General features: G+C 34.5%; 3 protein-coding genes, 1 long non-coding RNA gene and 1 pseudogene across 4 annotated transcripts; 2 read left to right on the top strand and 3 right to left on the bottom strand.

Moving 5' to 3' along the window:
• Window positions 1-1,711: 1,711 nt before the first annotated feature.
• LOC142543660 (casein kinase 1-like protein 10) lies at window positions 1,712-7,765 on the top strand. The gene is made up of 14 exons (XM_075651041.1): window positions 1,712-2,454; window positions 2,599-2,639; window positions 3,015-3,084; window positions 3,473-3,621; window positions 3,712-3,807; window positions 4,108-4,178; window positions 5,074-5,135; window positions 5,231-5,294; window positions 5,422-5,506; window positions 5,681-5,807; window positions 5,937-6,010; window positions 6,087-6,144; window positions 6,748-6,884; window positions 7,310-7,765. Exons 1-14 carry the CDS (start codon window positions 2,379-2,381, stop codon window positions 7,574-7,576), a joined length of 1,377 nt encoding a protein of 458 aa, XP_075507156.1. The 5' UTR covers window positions 1,712-2,378; the 3' UTR covers window positions 7,577-7,765.
• A 917-nt stretch (window positions 7,766-8,682) lies between these two features.
• LOC142543658 (pentatricopeptide repeat-containing protein At5g46100-like) lies at window positions 8,683-11,721 on the top strand (annotated as a pseudogene).
• On the bottom strand, window positions 11,498-12,933 carry LOC142543659 (uncharacterized). The gene is made up of 2 exons (XR_012819806.1): window positions 12,702-12,933; window positions 11,498-12,292 (listed from the first exon to the last, which is right to left on the bottom strand). It is a non-coding gene; the product is annotated as an uncharacterized LOC142543659 (long non-coding RNA).
• Window positions 12,934-13,299: 366 nt separating this feature from the next.
• Window positions 13,300-17,097, bottom strand: LOC142543656 (vacuolar protein sorting-associated protein 2 homolog 3-like). The gene is made up of 11 exons (XM_075651040.1): window positions 16,960-17,097; window positions 16,711-16,755; window positions 15,269-15,303; window positions 15,130-15,180; window positions 14,900-15,004; window positions 14,751-14,822; window positions 14,380-14,451; window positions 14,196-14,276; window positions 13,821-13,856; window positions 13,658-13,713; window positions 13,300-13,539 (listed from the first exon to the last, which is right to left on the bottom strand). The coding sequence occupies exons 1-11, from the start codon at window positions 16,991-16,993 to the stop codon at window positions 13,446-13,448; spliced, it is 681 nt and encodes a 226-aa protein (XP_075507155.1). The 5' UTR covers window positions 16,994-17,097; the 3' UTR covers window positions 13,300-13,445.
• Window positions 17,098-18,236: 1,139 nt separating this feature from the next.
• On the bottom strand, window positions 18,237-20,185 carry LOC142541745 (large ribosomal subunit protein eL14z-like). Its single transcript, XM_075648213.1, has 5 exons — window positions 19,992-20,185; window positions 19,741-19,842; window positions 19,076-19,205; window positions 18,716-18,828; window positions 18,237-18,464 (listed from the first exon to the last, which is right to left on the bottom strand). The coding sequence occupies exons 1-5, from the start codon at window positions 19,992-19,994 to the stop codon at window positions 18,408-18,410; spliced, it is 405 nt and encodes a 134-aa protein (XP_075504328.1). The 5' UTR covers window positions 19,995-20,185; the 3' UTR covers window positions 18,237-18,407.
• Between the last annotated feature and the right edge of the window lie 194 nt (window positions 20,186-20,379).

The raw sequence follows: 20,379 nt of genomic DNA, 5'->3' as shown, positions 1-20,379 counted from the left end.
TTTGATGGGATGTAACCGACTCCCCAACATCAAACATCTTCTCTTTTTAGATCTTCAAAACATATGATATACTATCGTTGATCTAGACAGTTTCCTACCTTTCAGCTGAAATTCGAACCAGGAAATTCTTGGAGAGACCGAACCCCATAAATCTACTTTCATAGAGAACGTGGCCTTTTAAAAAAAAAAAATCGAGTTCGTAGCCATTCTGGAGTGGTAGAATCCATTTAAAAAACGCTCACTTGTGACTCTAACTCAACAACCAGTCGAATTTGAATATGAGTTGTTATCAACCTACTGTGAAGATGAAAATTTGGTACGGAATGCATCGTCAAATATTTAATATGCTTCCACAAGATCTAATTTCGTTCAAGTAACAGTACATACTCGGAGGAACTTATTTGTACATTATAGTTAATAATAGCAATATGATTTAAATATTTTTAAACTGCATAGTATAATATGATTATTATCTCTCAGTGGTTGTCTTAGTCTTTGGTCTTTAAATTTGATTTTTTATTAGCTAATTATTATAATTCAAGACAATCTTTAACAAAATAAAATGCCAGCTAGTAAAGTATAAGAGAATTCAAAGTCTATTGCGGCCACTTTTTAATTTAATCAGAAAATTGTTGGGGCCATCATCTTAGAAAAACATTTTTTTATTATTATTAGTAATCAACAGAATTTTTAAAAAGAAAAATAATCAGAAGTGAGTTGATTTTTTTTTTTTTAAAAAACTGAAGGAACAAGTAAACCAGAAGTTTTAGAATCATATTATTTGGGTTTTTTTAAAAAAAAAATTAGGACACAATCTAGTTTTTTATTATTATTATTATTATTAGGTAGAAAGAAACATCCCAAGATTATAATTGATTTACTAAAACACTTTTGCATATACTCTATCTTGTTCTCTGTCATAATCTCTTCGCAACCTAGTTGGAAAGACTCGAAAGATGAGAGGATGTCTCGTGTTCAAAACCTATTATAGTGACTCCATCCCTAGTTATCAATTTTTTTTAACAAATGACCGCGATGTGTTCATACGATACGAGGCTTTTGAGTTATTATTTTACACCAAAAAAATCATAAAAACATAAAACATATTCATTCCAGATGATATTATATTTTTTTTTCCATTTATCTGACATATATAGTCTAGAAAAAAACTTGTGTAAGACGGTCTCACAAGTCGTATTTTTTGAGATTGATATCTTATTTGGGTCATCCATGAAAAAATATTAATTTTTATGATAATAATATTACTTTTTATTGTGAATATCGATAGGATTGACTCGTTTCACAGAAAAGATTCGTGAGATCATCTCACAAGAGACCTACTCGATAGCCTAATATCTATATTTAACATTATTTTCTTTTCTTTTTTAGCAAATCCACCTCTATTCATCAAGTGCATTAATAATTTCCTACATTTTTTATACTTATTAAATACTGGTTAAATCAAAATAAAATACATTTTTTTGTGAAATTTGATTTTTTAAATAATTTTCTTAATATATCAACATAGAAGAAACTTAATATATCAACATATATATATATATGTATGGGATTAATAATTATTAAAATAATAATAATAACGTTTTAAAAATTGAAAATATAAATAAAAGTAAATGAAAACAAAAAAGATTACTTAAATTAAAATAAATAAATTTAAGTGTACATTTTTTTTAAACTGTGTGGAATAAAAAAATGATTGCATCCACTTTCCCCTCCCAAAATCCGCAACCACTCTCTCTGTCCGATTTCTTTTTTCCTCCCTATTTCACCTTCCCCCCTGTCTTTTCTTCGTTGCGAACCCCTCGATTTTCGCTAATCCCCTCACCGCCGTGTTGTTCTGTATCATTATTTGTTGATTCATCAATTTTTTATATCGAAATTGGGCGAAAAGCAGCCTACTTCTCACATATCAATGCATCTATTAGTTGTTGATATCATCGGAGACTTCGCGAATTAGGGTTCAATATAGGGTGTTTCATATTTCCGAGGCTTTTTTTGTCTGATACTTTTTGTGGATATATTGGATCTGCAGCTAGGAGCGAAAATTTTATTTTTATTTATTTATGTTTTGTTCGGGATCCGCCTATGACCATCGATGACGGGTTCGTATATTGGGTTTGTATTTAGGGTTTGTGTTCTTTTCAGGGGTGTGTGATTCAGTAAAATAGCAAGTTTCCTTGTATCGGTGTTTTTTTTTCTCGATATTTTGGATCTGCAGCTGGGAGCTGAAATTTTTGGTTTCTTTTATCCTATGAGGGTTGACTGCATTTATCGGGCAAACTTTCATTTGTAATTCGGGTTATTTTTGGAATTCCGGATCAAGGTTGGATTTTTGGAGTCATTGAGTTGAATTGGTTGCCATGGATCATGTCGCGGGTGGTAAATTTAAGCTCGGGAGAAAAATCGGGAGTGGTTCATTTGGCGAGCTCTACCTAGGTATTTTATTTGTTTGTTTGTTATTTATTTACACAGGAGACTTGTTTGGATTAGTAATTTTTTTGTTTGATTGTGTTCTGTTGACGTTTCAATGTATTTAGATTTTAATACTGAGTGTAGAATCCATATGATTTATCGATGCAGGTGTGAACATACAAAATGGTGAAGAAGTTGCCATCAAGCTGGTATTATTGTTTGTCTCGATTATCTTCATGATAGTTCTTTTTGACATCTGTAATAATTTTTTTCTGCTAGTTTGTTGAAATATCAAAACAAGAAAGGATGATTTTATTTCAAAGGCACAATCTTTATTTTGCTGTTGAATAAGCACAGTTTGTTGAGTAAAATAAGCAAGTCTTGCTTGTTTCTATATTATATAAAACTTGCTCTGGAAGTTTATGTTTTCCACATTTTATATCTTCATACCATATCTTTCCGTATGATTACTTGGGCTGTGAATACTTGTGTCGCGAAGTTGAAAGCTGGTTGTAAGTCAGAAGATGATAATATTTGTTGTTGATCAGTCAATAAAGCTTATTTGGTTCTGCCTCGATTATTAGGAATCTGTGAAGACCAAACACCCTCAACTACACTATGAGTCAAAAATTTATATGCTTCTACAAGGAGGAAGTAAGTTGCTCTCTCTCTCAAACATCACTCTCACACATATAGACACACACACGCTCTCTTTCCCATACGCACACAATTACTGTATATCAACAAGACATCAAACAAGTAAAGCAAATAGCGATCAAACCTAGTATTTGATCCTATATTTTTTTTATGGTTAGGGTGGTGTGTAGTGGTTTGTTTTTCTTTACTTATTGTGAATTCCTAATTATAGGGATGTCAACCATCCTTTGTTCAATGATTATTTGTGTTTGAGTTGATGTGTTTTAGCTGCACTCAAAATTTGAAAATAGGTTATATGATAACCATGGCTCACCAATCTGAAGTAGAACTCATATAAAGCATTCCGTAAATGAATCTAATTATATCATGTTATATTTTCATGCAGCGGGCATTCCTAACCTGAAATGGTTTGGAGTTGAGGCCGAGTATAATGTCATGGTGATAGACCTTCTGGGACCTAGTTTGGAAGATCTATTCAATTACTGCAATAGGAAGTTGTCCTTGAAAACAGTTTTAATGCTTGCAGATCAATTAGTAAGTTGTCGGGATTTTCAGTCTTTATTGTGGGTTATGGTTTTATTTAATCATGAAGTAGTGCAATAAGAATATACACACTATTTTCAGATCAATAGGGTTGAATATATGCATTCAAGAGGATTTCTTCACCGTGATATAAAGCCTGACAATTTTTTGATGGGCTTGGGACGCAAAGCAAATCAGGTACGCCTTTTATCTTCTTAGGTTTCATCCTGTTGTTTGTGTTGTGAATATTATGTGTGATTATTTAGTTTTATTTTCTTCTCACGATGATTGTCGACACTCCCAATAGGATTTTTCGTATTTGTTTTGCTATTTATGTAATTGATTCAGGACTATCATCTACAAATTGTGGGTAGAGTTTCCCAAGTATACTGGTCTTGGATATAAATTTTGAAATGGATGCATAAATATTTCTTTTGGTTAAGCTATATGTGCAAGATGGTGATATCCGTTTCAATACACTAATAGTACTTACTACAGGTATATGCTATCGATTTTGGTCTTGCCAAAAAATATCGAGATCTACAGACTCATAAGCACATACCATACAGGTAACTCCCCTTTGTCTTTGATTTGGCATAAGTTAGTTTCTTTTATTGATCTTCGACATTGATTCAGGATTTAGTTGATCATTCTGGTCTTTACTTAGTGAAGTTAATAGAAAAGCTCAGCTAATGGTTAACTTGGTCTGCGACTTATAAATAGAGTTGGCATACAGGAAAAGTGAGGAGATGGTTAAATAAAGTAAGTGTTATGAGAAAAGTGTTGGTGTCCATCTTGGTTTTGTTGGCTGCCTGATTTGATTTACATAAACAAAAAATAAACAAGAGAGAGGATTTTCATGTTCGTATGTAGTTTCTGAGCTCCTGGAGTGCACAAGATTTTGTAAACATGGGGTTTGGATTAAAAAGCTTGCCTGACTTGGACAGACCGACAGAGTGGTTGATCTACCTGTTTTAGCATGACTGATGGATATTTTGAGTGCAAGTTTTACTGAACTACGACTATTGATGTTCAATATGCAATTTTGCTTTTTTTTGACTGAGCTAACAAACGTAATTCTCGAATTCAAATAGTTACTTTTCATGATCACAGCGATTTTGAACCTCTTCTTGGTCTTCCTAAATGCCATTGCATCTACTATTTTCACTATAGTTTCCTGCTCCAAAAGTTATATGGCAAGACAAATAGACATAGTAAACACGTACATATCTCAAATTGTGGACTCGTGGTTTATTAAAATAGAGGCTTACGTGAAAAACTGGCGAAGAGAAGAGACTAAATACGGCTTTTGTTTTTGTTTCTTGTGGGAACTTATTTATTTTCTGAGTTGGTGGAAATGATGTAGGATATGGAGCTTTTACTCTTAAAAATTTCTGACAATTTTTTACAGTTCTGTTTATGCTTTCTATGCACTGATTGAGTACACTTGTCATTTCATTCAAGGGAAAACAAGAATCTTACAGGGACTGCTCGCTATGCCAGTGTCAATACACACCTTGGAGTTGGTGAGTGAAGTATATATCATCATAAGTTGTTTCTTACCTGGAAGTTTTTACGTTCAATTTCATTTAGTCATTTTGTGATTTGTCGCTTCTGGCAGAACAAAGCAGAAGGGACGATTTGGAATCTCTTGGTTATGTCCTTATGTATTTTCTGAGAGGAAGGTTTGTTGTATATTTGTGACTCCCACATTTTATACCGGCTAATCTTTTTGGTATCTTGTTCGATCTTTCTTAACATTTGTTTTCATAATTGTCTCTCTTAATTTATTTAACATGTTTTGTATTCCAGCCTTCCCTGGCAAGGACTTAAAGCTGGTAACAAAAAGCAGAAATATGACAAGATCAGTGAGAAGAAGATGTTAACACCAATAGAGGTTTGTGCCCTGTTTCTAGCTACATTTTTCACATGGGCATATAATGTTTTCTTAACCAGGTTTGAAAGACTAGGTTTTTCTTCAATCAAATATTATTTCTGTGTATTTGATCATTGATTTGGTTAACGTCATACTGGTAGACAGAGAATGTTACATGATTTAGACTAATTGCAGGTTCTGTGCAAATCATATCCATCAGAATTCATATCTTATTTTCACTATTGTCGATCTTTGAGATTTGAAGACAAGCCAGACTATTCTTACTTGAAGAGGCTTTTTCGGGATTTGTTTATCCGAGAAGGTAAAGACTATTGACACTTCAACCACATTCTTATCAATTTTCTCTGTCCTGGTCTTTTGGTCGTATTTTTGCCAAGTACCTTCTTGCATATCTTGTATTTAATCATGTCTATGTTGTAATATCCCTCAGGTTACCAATTTGACTACGTGTTTGATTGGACTATATTAAAATATCCTCAGATAGGTGCCAGTTCCAAAGCAAGAGTAAGTGATGACCGAAGTTTTTTTTCTTTGGATCTTCTTGAGATACAAGTCTGTTAATCTATGCACTTGCTTTTAGAATGCCCCTGGCAACGCAGTGGCTGGAACTTCTGGGGAAAGAGCTGGAAGAACATCAGGTAGCCTCTCTCACCTCTAAATAGCACCCGGAGTGGTAAACTTCTTGGAGTGTGCATTTGTTAGTTGATAATTTATTAGCTGAATACCATGCCGATATATACTCCAAGAAGTTTGTTAATTGATAATTGATTAGCTGAACCCCATGCAAATGTATGGTGTGTACTCATTCGTCTATGATTTATGTGATGAATATCAAATTAACCATAAAGGCATAGTTATGAACTGCAAAGAAAAATAAAGAAAATCACGAAAAGAGATTATCCGTCCCTCTTCTAATGATCTGCCTTGCATAAGAAAATATTAAGGGCCTTTGGTTTGTGTTTTGTTGTCTTCGCATTTTCAAATTTAAGAACACGATGCTGAAAATTATGAAATTTCTAGGTGTGGAAGAAGAGATTTTATTTGGATTGTACATATTGAAACAGTGATATGTAAATATAGAAAATACAACCACCTTTGGATTTACTGAATTTAATATAGAAATGAAGTATGACCGTGGATGTGTTCTGGTTATATTAAATAATGCATCAAGTTTCCCTTGAAAAAATTTTATTGGGTGCATCAGATCAATAATTGTTCTTGTAATGGATCTTTCTGTCCAGTGGGGCGAGATATCCGAGATAAATTTTCAGGCGCAGTTGAAGCTTTCTCTAGAAGGAATGCTTCAGGTCATGCTCGGCCTGGTGACTATTCAAGACACCGGACATCATCAGAAGATGTACCTTCATCCAAGGATGTGGTATATTCATTTTTTTAACTTCCCCTTGGCAATTAAATTAGGTCGCTCAAATTTGAATTTATTTGGCTTTCTTTGTTTCAATTGAAGTCTGAAAGCTCTCTCGCCCTCTAGCACCAACGCCATAAATTGACCCCTGGCTTTAATTCTGCATGATTACAATCTGACCTGATATTTTGGGTTTGATTGTGTCGGGTCCAGCATGAGGAGGGAGGGGTAGGAGACTAGATGTTATCATTGGAGGAAAAAATAAGCTCTCGAACGACATCTTCATGTTAACACATTCTTTGATAAAGCTACTGCAGCTTAGTTACATTGATACATGCTTTATTTATGCTCTGTTTCTGATTAGTATTTAAAATTATAATCATTGTGGTTTTCATCATGATCTTTGTAATGTTAAGATTCTGTGGTTTCCTTGTATGCAGCAACTTGATTCAGAAAGAGGCCGTACATCTCGAAATGGCAGTTCTTCAAAGAGAGCAGCCGTTTCGAGTAGCCGGCCAAGCTCCTCTGGTGAGGTTACTGATGGGCGTTCTAGCAGATTGGTCTCAAGCACTGGTCGTATATCCACCGCACACAGAATTCAACCAGGCATTGAGCCCAAGCCGTCACCTTTCTCTCGTGCTGCTATCACCAAAGGTTCTCGAGACGACCCTCTTCGCAGCTTTGACTTTCTCTCTATCAGAAAGTAACTGGGTATGGCTTCAACAGATTTAATAAACGCTTTGTAATGAGAAATGAGCATATATTATCTACGTCCTTGCCTTATTCCAGAAACGCAATGCTATCAGTCGTCAAAGGAATCAATGAATTTTGTGTCGTGCAATTTTTCTGGTGTTGGAGATAACAGTAGTTGTATTGATCATCGTTGTTTTTATGTATCCACGCATCTTTTTTTTTTTTTTTTTTTAATTGACAAATGATCATAAAAATGGCACTAAGAATTGTGTGTTAGTATATCATTCTCTCAAGTAAGCTCGGAAGTCAAATTATTCTAGACCTGAGTCCAATTCTAACACTTGAACCGATTTGTTTATCGGATTCGAGATTGTACGTCAGAATCGACCTACAGATAGTATTTTATTCATGCTTATAAAAGACAAATGATGTGCTAAAATTCTTGTAGCATTAACTTCAATTTGAATTGTGTAATAATTTATAATGTTAATTTAATAATATCATACAAAGTAAATAAATAGTTTACTACGTTTGTTTGAAAGCCATTCATTATATATATTTGAATATCGATCTCCAATAATCCCAACCGGATAATTGATTTTCTTGCGTCCTATTTGTTTTTAGCCACATGTTTTCTAATTTTTTTATTTTATTTTTTTCAGAAAATCCAGTTAATTTGATTATAACTGATTTTATTTCCATTTTTTCGATATTTAAATTGTTTTGGATTGGTTGGACAACATTCGGATAAGTGTTTGGAAATTTTAATATCAAATCGGAGAGTAGATCTTTTGTGAGATAGTATCACGAATTTTTATATGTGAGACGGGTCAACTATACCGATATTCACAATAAAAAGTAGTATTTTTAGCATAAAAAGTAATATTTTTTCATGAATGATCTAAATGAGAGATGCGTCTCACAAATACAATCGGTGAGACCGTCTTACATAAGTTTTTGTCCAAATCGGGTTTCTCCCACATCTTCAACCCCGTATACAAAACTTTTCGCAAAATTTTAAGAATAAAAATTTCGAGATAATTTCACGAATCAATTTTATAAAACATATTTTTATTTAAATGACCCGTGAAATGGTCCGGATTTTCACTCGGATAAAAGTGGCAGAGGCCTTCATTAGTCAACTTCCTCCTTTTCAGCTAGCATCTCGTCTCGAAGCCCATGGGTCGAGGTCCACTGGCCTAGGTTTAATTTTAACCCAACGCTGGAAATGGCTGTGGTCGGTGCTGTGTGCGTAGAGCAGGCTCCGACCGCCGCCTTCAACTACAATTTTAAGGCAGTGATTACAACCCTTTGTTGCACTTTTGGAGACACTTCATTTTCGAGATGGATTTTTATGGAAACCGCGAATCTAAAACGGTTCGATTCTTACTTAAATTTGTTACTTTTGTTTGCGGCCTTCTATTAGTCCCGTCTTCTCTGTAAGGTACTTGTATCTCCTTGATGAAAGCTGAAATTTTTTTGTTTCCATTTTAATTTTTTTGATAATGATGATAAATAAATGAAGTTTCAACTTCAGAAGACCGCATTTGTTACGGTACTATGTTGTATGTTCCAAGAAACTGTGGAACAGGGTAGTGATTAGAATGCAGTAATATTTTTTTTTTACCTTTTAATGCCTTGTTTTGCTGTGGTATTGTGAATTTAATTTATAGATGAGCTCTTCTGGTTAAATCATTTTGATTGTCTGTATGTTTGGATTCATTTACATTGATTAGCTTGATACCTTCTTGTGTACGATGAAGCATAACTGCCAAATGATGCTTGGGACATTGCGCAAGGGCTTTGAGTTCCCTGCTGTTATTTTGCGTTGGAACAGTGAAATAATCTGCATACATTTTATCCCTTCTGATGGCATTGGAATCAACTGTTGAATGCAAAGCTATCATTTTTCTATATGCTAGTGCATTTGAGCTCGTAGTCACCCTTTTGTGGTGGATGGAATCATATATTGGTTAGTATCGGTTCTTTGTAAATTGATTTTGTTTCTGTTGTGAAGAGAACATGTTCTCAAGATCCATGGAGGGGTGTTGTATAGCATATAACATTGGTCGTAGCTCTATCAATTATTTATATCCAAGTGGAAGGATAAAGGTTAAAGAGTTAGATGTTACTTTAGAATGATCCATAGAGTTGAGTTCATTTGATTGTAACATGTCAGATATGTGATCATGATTGTCCCCTATGGGAGGTACATATTGTGACGAGATTTTCTTCATCGAGCAGCCATTTGGTTCAACTTATAAGATAAATTTTCTTAATCTTCCGAATCATGTTTATTCATTTTTATACATCATAATTATTGTGAACACAACGCATCAGTCACCACGGGTTCAAACCCTCACTAGATGAATGTCGGGAAGTCGGAAAGTTGTGTGTCTGAGTTACTTTATCTAAACTTTTAGTATCCCAGGCATCCCATCTCTGACAAAGTGCACTATGATTTAGTGTGCAAATTGGTAAAATTATTTTCCCAAATCAAATCAATTCATAAATATTTATATTTAGGCTATAAACCCCCTGAAATTGGATTACTAACCTATTCTAAAAGGACGTTTTATCCTGAAGGTAACAAGTTACATATGCTCATCTAGAAAACCTTAATTATTGTATAAACAACTGAAATGAATATCGTTATGCTATGTAGGTGAGCAATCTGGGTCCTGCGAAGACTGAGGAAGAAAACAAAGAAAAAGAGAAAAGACGGAGATGGGCAGCAGGTCAATAATGAAGTGGCCGCAGCAAGTCACGACATCTCTAGTTGAGGAGTTAATTCGTTCTGAAAAGACTTGGGAAAAGCAATTTCAATATTTGATGCTGCTACAACAGAGTATTCTAATGGTTTCCATCACGTACCAAAACACGTTTGGTTTAACGATCAAGCGCTTGCTCTCTGCGAACAAATTCATGACAGCTGAGGATATGCTTGATAGAATGAGAAGAGTGTAAGATCACTGAAATATAGTACTCTTTTTTTTAAGGGCCTATGCTAGGATCCACAAACCTCATGAAGTGGTTAGAGTTTTCAGGAAGATGGAGTAGTATGATTGTGAACCCACGGCAAAATCTTATGTAACAGTGTTTTCAGTTCTTTTCGATGAAAGTCAGTTAAAAATGGCTTTTAACTTTTATCGATACATGAGGCAGATGGGAATCCCCAACTAATGTTGCTTCTCTTAATGTTTTGATAAAAGATCTATGCTAGAGCAGAGGATCTTTGGATTCCGCTTTTAAGATATTTCAGGAGATGCCCAAACGTGGGCATACTCCGGATTCTTACACATATGGAACTTTGATCTGTGGGCTGTGTAAAGCTGGGAAAAATATTGAAGCTAGGGAGCTTTTGCTTGAGATGGAGGGGAATGGTTTGTTCACTCTCTGTTGTTACCTACAGTTTGCCGGTAAATGGGCTTTGCCAGACAAATAAATTGGATGAAGCACTGGAATTGCTCAGGGAGATGAAAAGCAAAGACATTGATCCCAATGTGCATGCTTATAGACTTATAGTTCTCTTATTGACGGTCTTTGCAAGAATGTACGTACTTCTCAGGCCATGAAACTGTTGGAGAGAATGATTCGGAAACAACAAGTTCCAAATATGACAACTTACAGTTCTTTAATTCATGGTTTCTGCAGCGAAGGTAAAGTTCAAGATGCAGTTCAGATTCTTGATAGAATAAAGCTACAAGAATTGAAACCTGATGCAGGGCTGTACTCGAAAATAATCAACGGCTTCTGTGATATTAGCAAGTTCCAGGAAGCAGCAAACTTCCTTGATGAAATGGTCCTTTCAGGTATAACACCAAAACGTGTAACTTGGGGGCTTCATGTTAGGATACATAATCGAGTAGTTCAAGGTCTTTGCTCCGTAGGTAATCTTAATAAAGCTTTCCATCAGTACCTAAGCTTGCGTGGTAGGGGTATTTCTATTGAGGAAACAACCTTCGAATGGCTTGTAGAATGTTCTTGCAGTAAAGGTGATTTGCACAAAGCTGCTAGAATTATGGATGAAATGGTGGTTGATGGATGCATTTCATATATGAAAACCTGGAATAGAATATTAGATGGTTTTTGAGACCACAGAAAAGTTCGCAAAGCTGCTGAATTGATGCAGTCGAAACTAATAGAAGAATTTCATTAAAAAATATATGATGTCAGCAGATTCTTCAGTGAGGTTTGGATCAACTGGTTTTTCATTTGAGGTTTTTGCGGGAGTGCATCAAGATTAATCATCCTTCTCTTGATAGATTTTTCTGTCCTGTGGGGCACATTTTCGAGATAAATATTTAGCCTCAGTTGAAGGAATGCTTCAGCTGCTGCTCGCATTGTGAGCATTCAAGGCACAGGACGTCATCGTCAGATGTACCTTTGTCCAAGGATGTGGTATCAATTCCCTTTTTCCCTTCCCATTAGCCATTTGGTCATACAAAGATTGTATTTATTTGGGTTTATATTCTTTCATTCGAAGTCTGAAAGCTCTTTCGTTGTCAGCACCAAGGCCTTAAGTTGACCACCTTGGCTTTGATTGTGCATGTAGTGCATTTCATTATCATCATCTGTTTTCATTTTCAATGAAGATTTCATGGTTTCCAACTTGATTCAGAGAAAAGCCGTACGTCTTGAAATGGCAGCTCTTTAAAGAGACCAGCTGTTTCGAGTAGCCGGCCAAGCTCCTCCAGCGAGGTCACTGTTGGCCGTTCTACTAGATTGGCCTCAAGAAAATTTCCTCCTCATTTTTTCTCTCATTTTTCTTAAGTGTTGAGGAAAGAAAATAATTCTCATTGAAAAATCCTCTTAGTTTTCTAGTGCAAATTAAGAGGGGATCTACCTAGTTGGTGGTGGGCTTAATAGTTGAGCAAAGAGTGCTCAAAGGAAGCTTGAAGATAGTTTCTACCATTGAAGAGCTAAGATGTTTACACCTTAGTTGGAGCCATACATCAATTCTTGTGATTGATAGGTACATTTCTTAACACACTATGAATGTCATTTTGTGTTTATTGTATTTGCTACACATTAAATCAAGGTGGCCGAAAATTTCTTATGAAAAATAAAAATTTTAAACTTTCGTTGCGCTTTCGGTCACCGTAACCGATCCCCTTTCAAGTGGTATCATAGATTGGCCTCAAGCACTGATCGTATATCCACTGCACACAGAATTCAATCTAGCATCGAGCCTGAGCCGTCATCTTTTGCTCATGCTGCTATTAGTATTACTAAAGGTTCTCCAGACGACCCTCTTCGCAGCTATGGCTTTCCCTGTCAGGAATTAGTTGGATATGGCTCTGACAGAGTTGATAAATTTTTTGTTCATGGGAAATGCGGCTGCACCACGCCATATTATTTATGTTCTTCCCGTTTCCAGAAACACAATGGTATCAGAGTTGTCAAAGGAATCGATGACGTTTTGTGTATGGGAATGTTACTATTTTCGAGATGACATTATCATAAATGTAAAATTTTCAGTTGACATTGACAATTTATTATAGATTTGAGATCAATTCAATTCAAACTCAAGATGATTTATTCGGCTTCGAGATTGAATGTTAAAATTAACCCAAAAATAAAAACATTTAAAACACATTTATAAAATGTAAGTGTAAATAAATATACTGAAATTCTGACATTATCAACTTGATTTGATTTGAAATATATTGATACATGTTTGATTTTTAAAGCTTTAGCCTGCAAATCTAATAATAATATGCAAAGGCATTTAAAAAGTTCGGAACTTGATTCTTTTCTGTCGAAAGCTATTCATCATTGTCACAAATAAGCCTTCAAAAATTGTGCCTAAACAAGATTGAAGAGGAGGAACTATTTACACAAGTATTACAGTACAGGGAAAAAATAGGCACTTTAGGCCGGTCAAGAAGCAATATAAGTAAAGTTCCAGGCTGCTGCAGCTCTCAAGGATTTCTTAGGGCCTGCCAATCTCTTTTCAAGTTCATCCATGTTTGAACTGCAGTAAAATAGACATGTAACGAGTGTTTAACCGTACAAGATCCCATAAACTTTAAAGATGACTGATTATTGTCTGTACACAAAATTAAGCTACAAATATACATATATTATGTTACCTGCTAGATCCCTCGGTGTTCTTCTCAGTAATTTTACCTTTAGGAGCAGCTGACAACTGTAGAAAGTTCAGAAAGTAGATTGATTTGAAATATATTGATACATGAAATTCGATTGTTAGATGCAAATACTTGAAATTACAGAAAAATGTATCTAAAAAAAAACCTGTGAGGCGACATCCACACCAATTTCATCCAGCACCTGGTAATGTTTTTGCAAATCAAGTGAAGATGCATATAAACAAAAGAAAAATAAACCAGACTCTCTGGCAGACGATGAAAAAATTTGAATTTTGATCTCAAATGCTCCAAGCAATAACGTTAGTAACTTTCAAGGGTAGGCCATTTTCAGGAATTAGTTCAATACATTAAGGATGACAAAAAAGTTGAATGAGACGGTGGTTGATGGATATGAAACTCCAGAACCATCATCAGAGCTTCATACCAGGACTATTCTTTTGAAATGGATCACATCTTGTTATTAAATCGGTCAACAGAATCACAAAATATATAAGCTTTACTCAGGGAAAACAAATATTACTTGATTTGTCAAATCGTCTGTTTCCTCTTCAGCCTCATCGTCATCTAAAGCATCGTCTATGGCATCTGACATCATTTCAGTCTGCAAGTGCAAAAAGTTGGCAGAGGAAAGTGAACATTTTTAGATGAATTTATGTATGCATGTTCGTAACACAGTTTGGAAAAATGAAATGATTCAAACTTACAGTCATATCCATTTGTGCTGATTGTTTTTGAAATTCGTGAATCACTTTCATTTGCTTGGCAGGGGCCATTTGCTGCCAGCATATGCGATCAAAATTAAAACAAGAGCAATAAAAAATTCGTGAATCACTTTCATTTGCTTGGCAGGGGCCATTTGCTACCAGTATATGCGATCAAAATTAAAACAAGAGCAATCATAGATCACATTCGGTTATAGTTCAACTACATAAAACTACACACACGTCATAGCTCAACTACATACACACAGATATGTGAAGTGTTTTCTAAAAAGGAATCGTCAGTGGCAAATATAAGAAATAATTTAATAATGGCGTTAGAAAGATAGGATTCAACTAAAAGTTGAGGGTCTTGCCTTATTCATGGCCGCCATGGCTTTACTGGCACCTTTCATACCGACAGCAACAGACGATTGAGCAGACATTGCCTGCGAATGGGAGAAATAAATTATTTGTGCTCCTTACAAAAACAAAAGAAGACTATTATTATGACTATCTTTCTTACCTGGGTATGAGTCGCTATGCCCCTCATTTGAGCTCGACTACCTTGTAAATTGGCTATTTGTTGACGAAGCCGGACCAGTTGGCGAGCAAGAACTTTTGTTGCTGCCTGCCGGGCGAAAAAAAGGCAGGGACGGTGAAAGATAGGAAAAGCATTCCAATTAATCTCTTAACAGTCACGCAAGTACTCAGATGTAATATTTATCAAAGATGCCATCCATGTGTTTTACAGACCTCATTCCCCGTTTTAGCAGTTCTCTTGATCTCAGCAACAAGTTTCTTCTCCTGAAATATCAACCATGAATTAAATCTATTCCATTTTTACCAAAATGAAGAAAGCGTAACTCTGAAAACACCAAGAATCTTGGATTACCTCCAACTGCAATGTATGGATTTCCCTCTCTATACCTAAATCAAAATCACAGATCCAAAATAGCATATGTAAGCTCAATAGTTATTCATAGTTTTGAAGTAAAAAGTTACAGTGCAAAGTGAAACTTCTATTCACAATATAAGAAATCAAAACAAAATGTCCGTTCTAACTCCTCCATAAACCAAAGCAACAATCAAGAATTTCATACAGTTCAATTCAGTTAACAGTTGGCACCAGGAAAATTACATACAACTATTAATTTTTTTATTTACATATAAAAGATAGGCATCAGTTGTTTGGAATGCATAGGAATCATGAATCCGATTTTCATTAAGGGTTGATTGATTAATTAACGTCTTTAACAAACTTTAGTTCAGTATATTATCGAGCTTTTACCTTTACATAAAGCAAAAAAAAGTGATATTAGGTCTTACATTTCACTTTTTTCTCAAACGTAGAAATAAACTTATTTTTACAAATATTTCCAATTTAGGGGTATAATCGAGCTGAGTTGAGCTCGAGTAGCAGTGTAGCACCGTACTTTATCTTGACATGAGGAAAAAAGGTACTGGAGCTTGAAGTTGATCAAGTAGTGTTTCTCCAGCTTGGACTCGACTTTATTCACAAAAAAAGCTCTTTAAACTTCTAAAAATTGAATATTAAGTATGTATATGAAATAAAATTAAGAGAAAAATGGTAATTTAATTAATAGAAGCAAAACTAAAAATAACTTCTCGAGTTCTAGTACTTGAAGAATACACAATCCTTAAATATCAAAGCTTTAGCTTGGCTAGAGAGAGTATTGAGCCACTTGAGTTCAACTTGTATGCATGGACACAAGTTGAGCTTTGACCGAGCTGCTAGAGCTCGTTTGCAGTCCTAATCCAAACATAGAACTACCTGCGTTTGATTCTAAAACCACTTAAAAAAACTCAACTGGTGCCAATTTGGATAAAGAAGCTGACTTTAAAAAGAATGGTTGGTAAAGCAAATTAAGTGTTTCTTTCACAAAATGCAGAACCAGTTTAGTGAGTAGATACCCGCTACAGCCGAAAAAGGGAATTTTACTATCACGCCTATGCCGTACATTAAACAACCTCCATGATTTTTTAAAGAGAATGTGAATTGAAAGTCAGAAAATAACACATTTCCTGGCATCAGACCTTTAACTTTTAAAATGCTATTTCAAGAAAAGCTTCCGTATCCTAAAACGATTCTTTTCATGATTTGCCTTCTTCATCCAGATGCATTATTAATAAGTCAGCTTTTATTTGGTTAAATTTCTATCCAGTGGAGCTCGCAGTATTCACTTTGCTTAATTGTTTCACAACAAAAAAACAACAGAACAGTGCTATCAAAATAAGATCAAATCAATTTCAGAAAATAAATGTTAAAAGAGAAAAATTACGAGCAAAGATATCACAGATTCGGAAATCAAGTACCTCTAGTGGCATTGGCCATTTCCCGTTTACTCTCCCGAAGCGCCTCTGAAATCAAATCAAAACCCATAAATAAATCATAAACAAAATCCAAATTCAATTACTCCACGAGTCAACGCATCAACGATTAACCATGAACTGATATGGTTTAAAGAATCAAAATATATTCAAGTCAACAACCATTTTTTGCAGTACATGATATAGATACGAAAATCAAAATGCACAATTAGGGAAAAAAATCAGAGCAGAAACCTTTGGCCGTGGGCTTTTTGGAGAAGATGTTCATGTTTGGATTGCCACAGAGGTTGTAGGGTTTGAACAAATTCTATATAGACGCGCTACAATTGTATATGTATATGTATATATTGGCGCTGAAAAATGAGAGTTATTAGTTTTTTTAAAAAAATTAGAAACTCTTGTTGTTTTCTTTTCAAATTAAATAATCCAATTTCTATGAAAATACTCTTATTTCCATGATACGATAAAAATATAATATTATTTTTCAAATATAGAATTGTTCCGATAGAAATATAATTTTAAACAAAGATTTTAGTGTACATGATTCTGTTAAACTTATTCATCTAAGTCTCTTGTGAGACGATCTCACGAATCTTTATCTGTGAGATGAATCAACCCTACTGATATTAACAATAAAAGTAATACTCTTAGCATAAAAACAAATATTTTTTTATGGATGACCCAAATAAGAGATCCGTCTCACAAAAAGACCGTCGCACAAAATTTTTTATCATATTATTATTCGTGAAATACTCGTGGATATCAGATATTTTCATTACCATATCAGTTGAAGTTTTACATTAATATCTCTATTAAAGATATTATTTTCTCTTATGCTAGTAGTATTAATATAAAAATCTTTGAAAACTATATATATCTAACTAAGATTTATATCAATTTCATATTTACAGTAATTGTGATTGAATTTAAAAATTATACACAAATAATTTTATATATGTTTCTCTTTAAATATAATATGAGAGTTGTATGGTCGATAAAAACCTAGAGAAGATATCGGGACATGAGATATATTTATATCTTATTAATTATTATGAGTGTATATATGTACCGAATGTATATTTAATATAATATACATAATATATATATATATATATATATATAGTGTATACAGTGTAAATATATGTACATAATATATATATATACAAAGTATACATATATATACATGGGACGAACACACCCAAACCCATGACCCGTGACATTTGATCCGTTGACTCATATCCGAAAAAATAAAAACTTGATTTATAAACCACGAATATAAGATCTTGTATTACATCAACTTAAACAGTGAATAACTTAGGACAATCAATTTGAGTTAACATATACTTCACTTAAAAATATCATATTACTCTTGTAAAAAAATTACATTAATAAAGAGAGTTTATTACGTGATTTTTACCCGCAAAAACAAATCTAAAGATGAATATACCCAAATTAGTAATGATATAACTTCAAACTCCTCGAATTTCTGAATTTGTCTATTGAATTTGACCAACTTCCAAAACCACTATCTACTCTCATTTCTTGCACGGCATCAAATTAAATACCGGAGGAACAGAATTTAACGGCATACATAAAACTGAAAGTATAACGTGATTTAACAAGAACAGCTCAAAAGGAACATAACTTTCCAAAATCATTCCAAAAATCATAAAACCTAGAACTTACGCCGCAATATCTTTCTTAAGCTTTGCAAGCTCTTGCCTCACAACTCCTGCTCTCTGTAGTTTCACAGTAACAGACGGTTAAGACTCCTATGCCAGAAAGATCACCTTTCTGCTAAATATACTTTCCATTGGAAAAATTCCGGTTTAATGTTTAAGTGGTGACTACCCTTTTCAGATAATTTCGGTTTAACTTTTGGGAGGTAAGTGTTATTCAATTCAGATTCCTTGTTTTAGTCATTTTCCTTAACAAAGCATACGTGAATGATACTAAGAAAAAGCTATGGTAGCACAAAGATTGTGTGTACCTTGATTTTGGCCAACATTAATTTGAATCTATCAAAATCATTCAAGGTCGCCCTTCTCTTTTGCACGATCAACTTCCTCCCCCATGAACTCTTTTCCCACTTGCCCTTGACATCTGCAAGAAACGACACCACACTTCAAATTAAAATAAATGAAATCAAGTAATGCAAGTGCTATATTCGCTTGTGTTTTCTGGAAATGTTTGACTATTGTAAAATATCCACATAGTCTATGTTTCTTTCACAAAAATGCATTTTCATCATATCGCATACACCACTCATGAAACAATTTTAAGATAGATATGTCTAACAACATCAAACAGACAAATATATACTAGCTATAAAACATCGAGTAATACACACCAGCAGCTTCCATAGCAGCAATAAGTGTTTTCTTCTTTGGCACCCTTTTGATATCAATCTTGATGTCAGTAAGCGAAAGCCTCTTGAAATTCATTTGACTTCGTACCATGTCGGGCGAATCCACTAGAGCCTGTCATTTGGATAAACTCATCCGGATCAAAAATTAAAATCGATCAATATTACTCGATATTATCGAACAAATAGGAATCATCCTACTAAATCGAAATCCAATCCCTTCCAACACCAGGAGAGTAGGGTGTAGCACTGTAGCTGAAATGCGAGTGCCCTTTGATAAATCAATCAAGCAAAACAAGAAAACTAGTCAACATTTTCTTCATTCAAAATTGAACACTGAACTTGTCAATACCAAAGCAACGCCAATGCCTCATAAGCTCCTCAAATTCAACAAATGAAAAAGACACATATGCTAATTCCTGATTAAGGCTTTTCGTGCAATAAGATAAAGTAACAACTAGAGCTACTAATTCAGCTCGACTGATATAAAATCTACAGCAACCAGCAGAAAGCAAATAAAAAACATTCATAGCATGAATCCAACCAAAATTTTAATCCAAATCCAATATTTAGCAAAAACAACTAGCAGCAATCCGAAGCATCCCATAAAAATGATCGCAGTAGAAAGCAAGTAAACGGAATATACACACTCTGTTCTGGTCGATGACGTCGACAATGACGACAAGCTTGCCGTAGTCCTTCCCGTAGTTGACTAACGCCACCCTCCCAATCTCCACATACCTTTTGAACGGCTACACATTACCGAAAACATTTCAACAAATCAGGTATACTGAACTCGAGTCGAAAATTATACAAAAAAATCATCGCACAGAATACATATCAAACATAACTGAAAGCCTCCGGCCTATTGTACGGGAGAGGAAGCTTTTGGGGAACTCACCATTTTCGGCGATCACTCTTGTCTGCTGCGGAGGTGTTGCACGTGGGAGCCTGCGGGAGAGAAACAATTGGATTAGGGTTAGCTCAGAATGAGTAGATTTTTGGGCTTGCATGTGTTGTTCTCGACTGGGCTTAAGTTGGGCTAAATTTAAATTTGATCCATAAATCTCGATTGCATCAAACGTTGTATTGTCATAAATATTAAAATTAGTTTATATCTTTAAATTTTTTAATGATATTCTCAATAATTCATCAAACATCAAGGACTTCGCTAGCTCTAGCCAAGATATACGACAAAACTTATTTTATTACATGACGATGAAATTTCCCAAAGAAGTTCGTTTTTCAACAAACTTAGGCTTATCCACAAATACATCAGGTTATTCTTT

The sequence above is a fragment of the Primulina tabacum genome, chromosome 4 (assembly GCF_025594145.1).
Source record: "Primulina tabacum isolate GXHZ01 chromosome 4, ASM2559414v2, whole genome shotgun sequence".
Taxonomy (NCBI): Eukaryota; Viridiplantae; Streptophyta; class Magnoliopsida; order Lamiales; family Gesneriaceae; genus Primulina; species Primulina tabacum.
The sequence above is the reverse complement of the archived record's forward strand: the minus strand, read 5'-3'. Positions and strand labels throughout refer to the sequence as shown.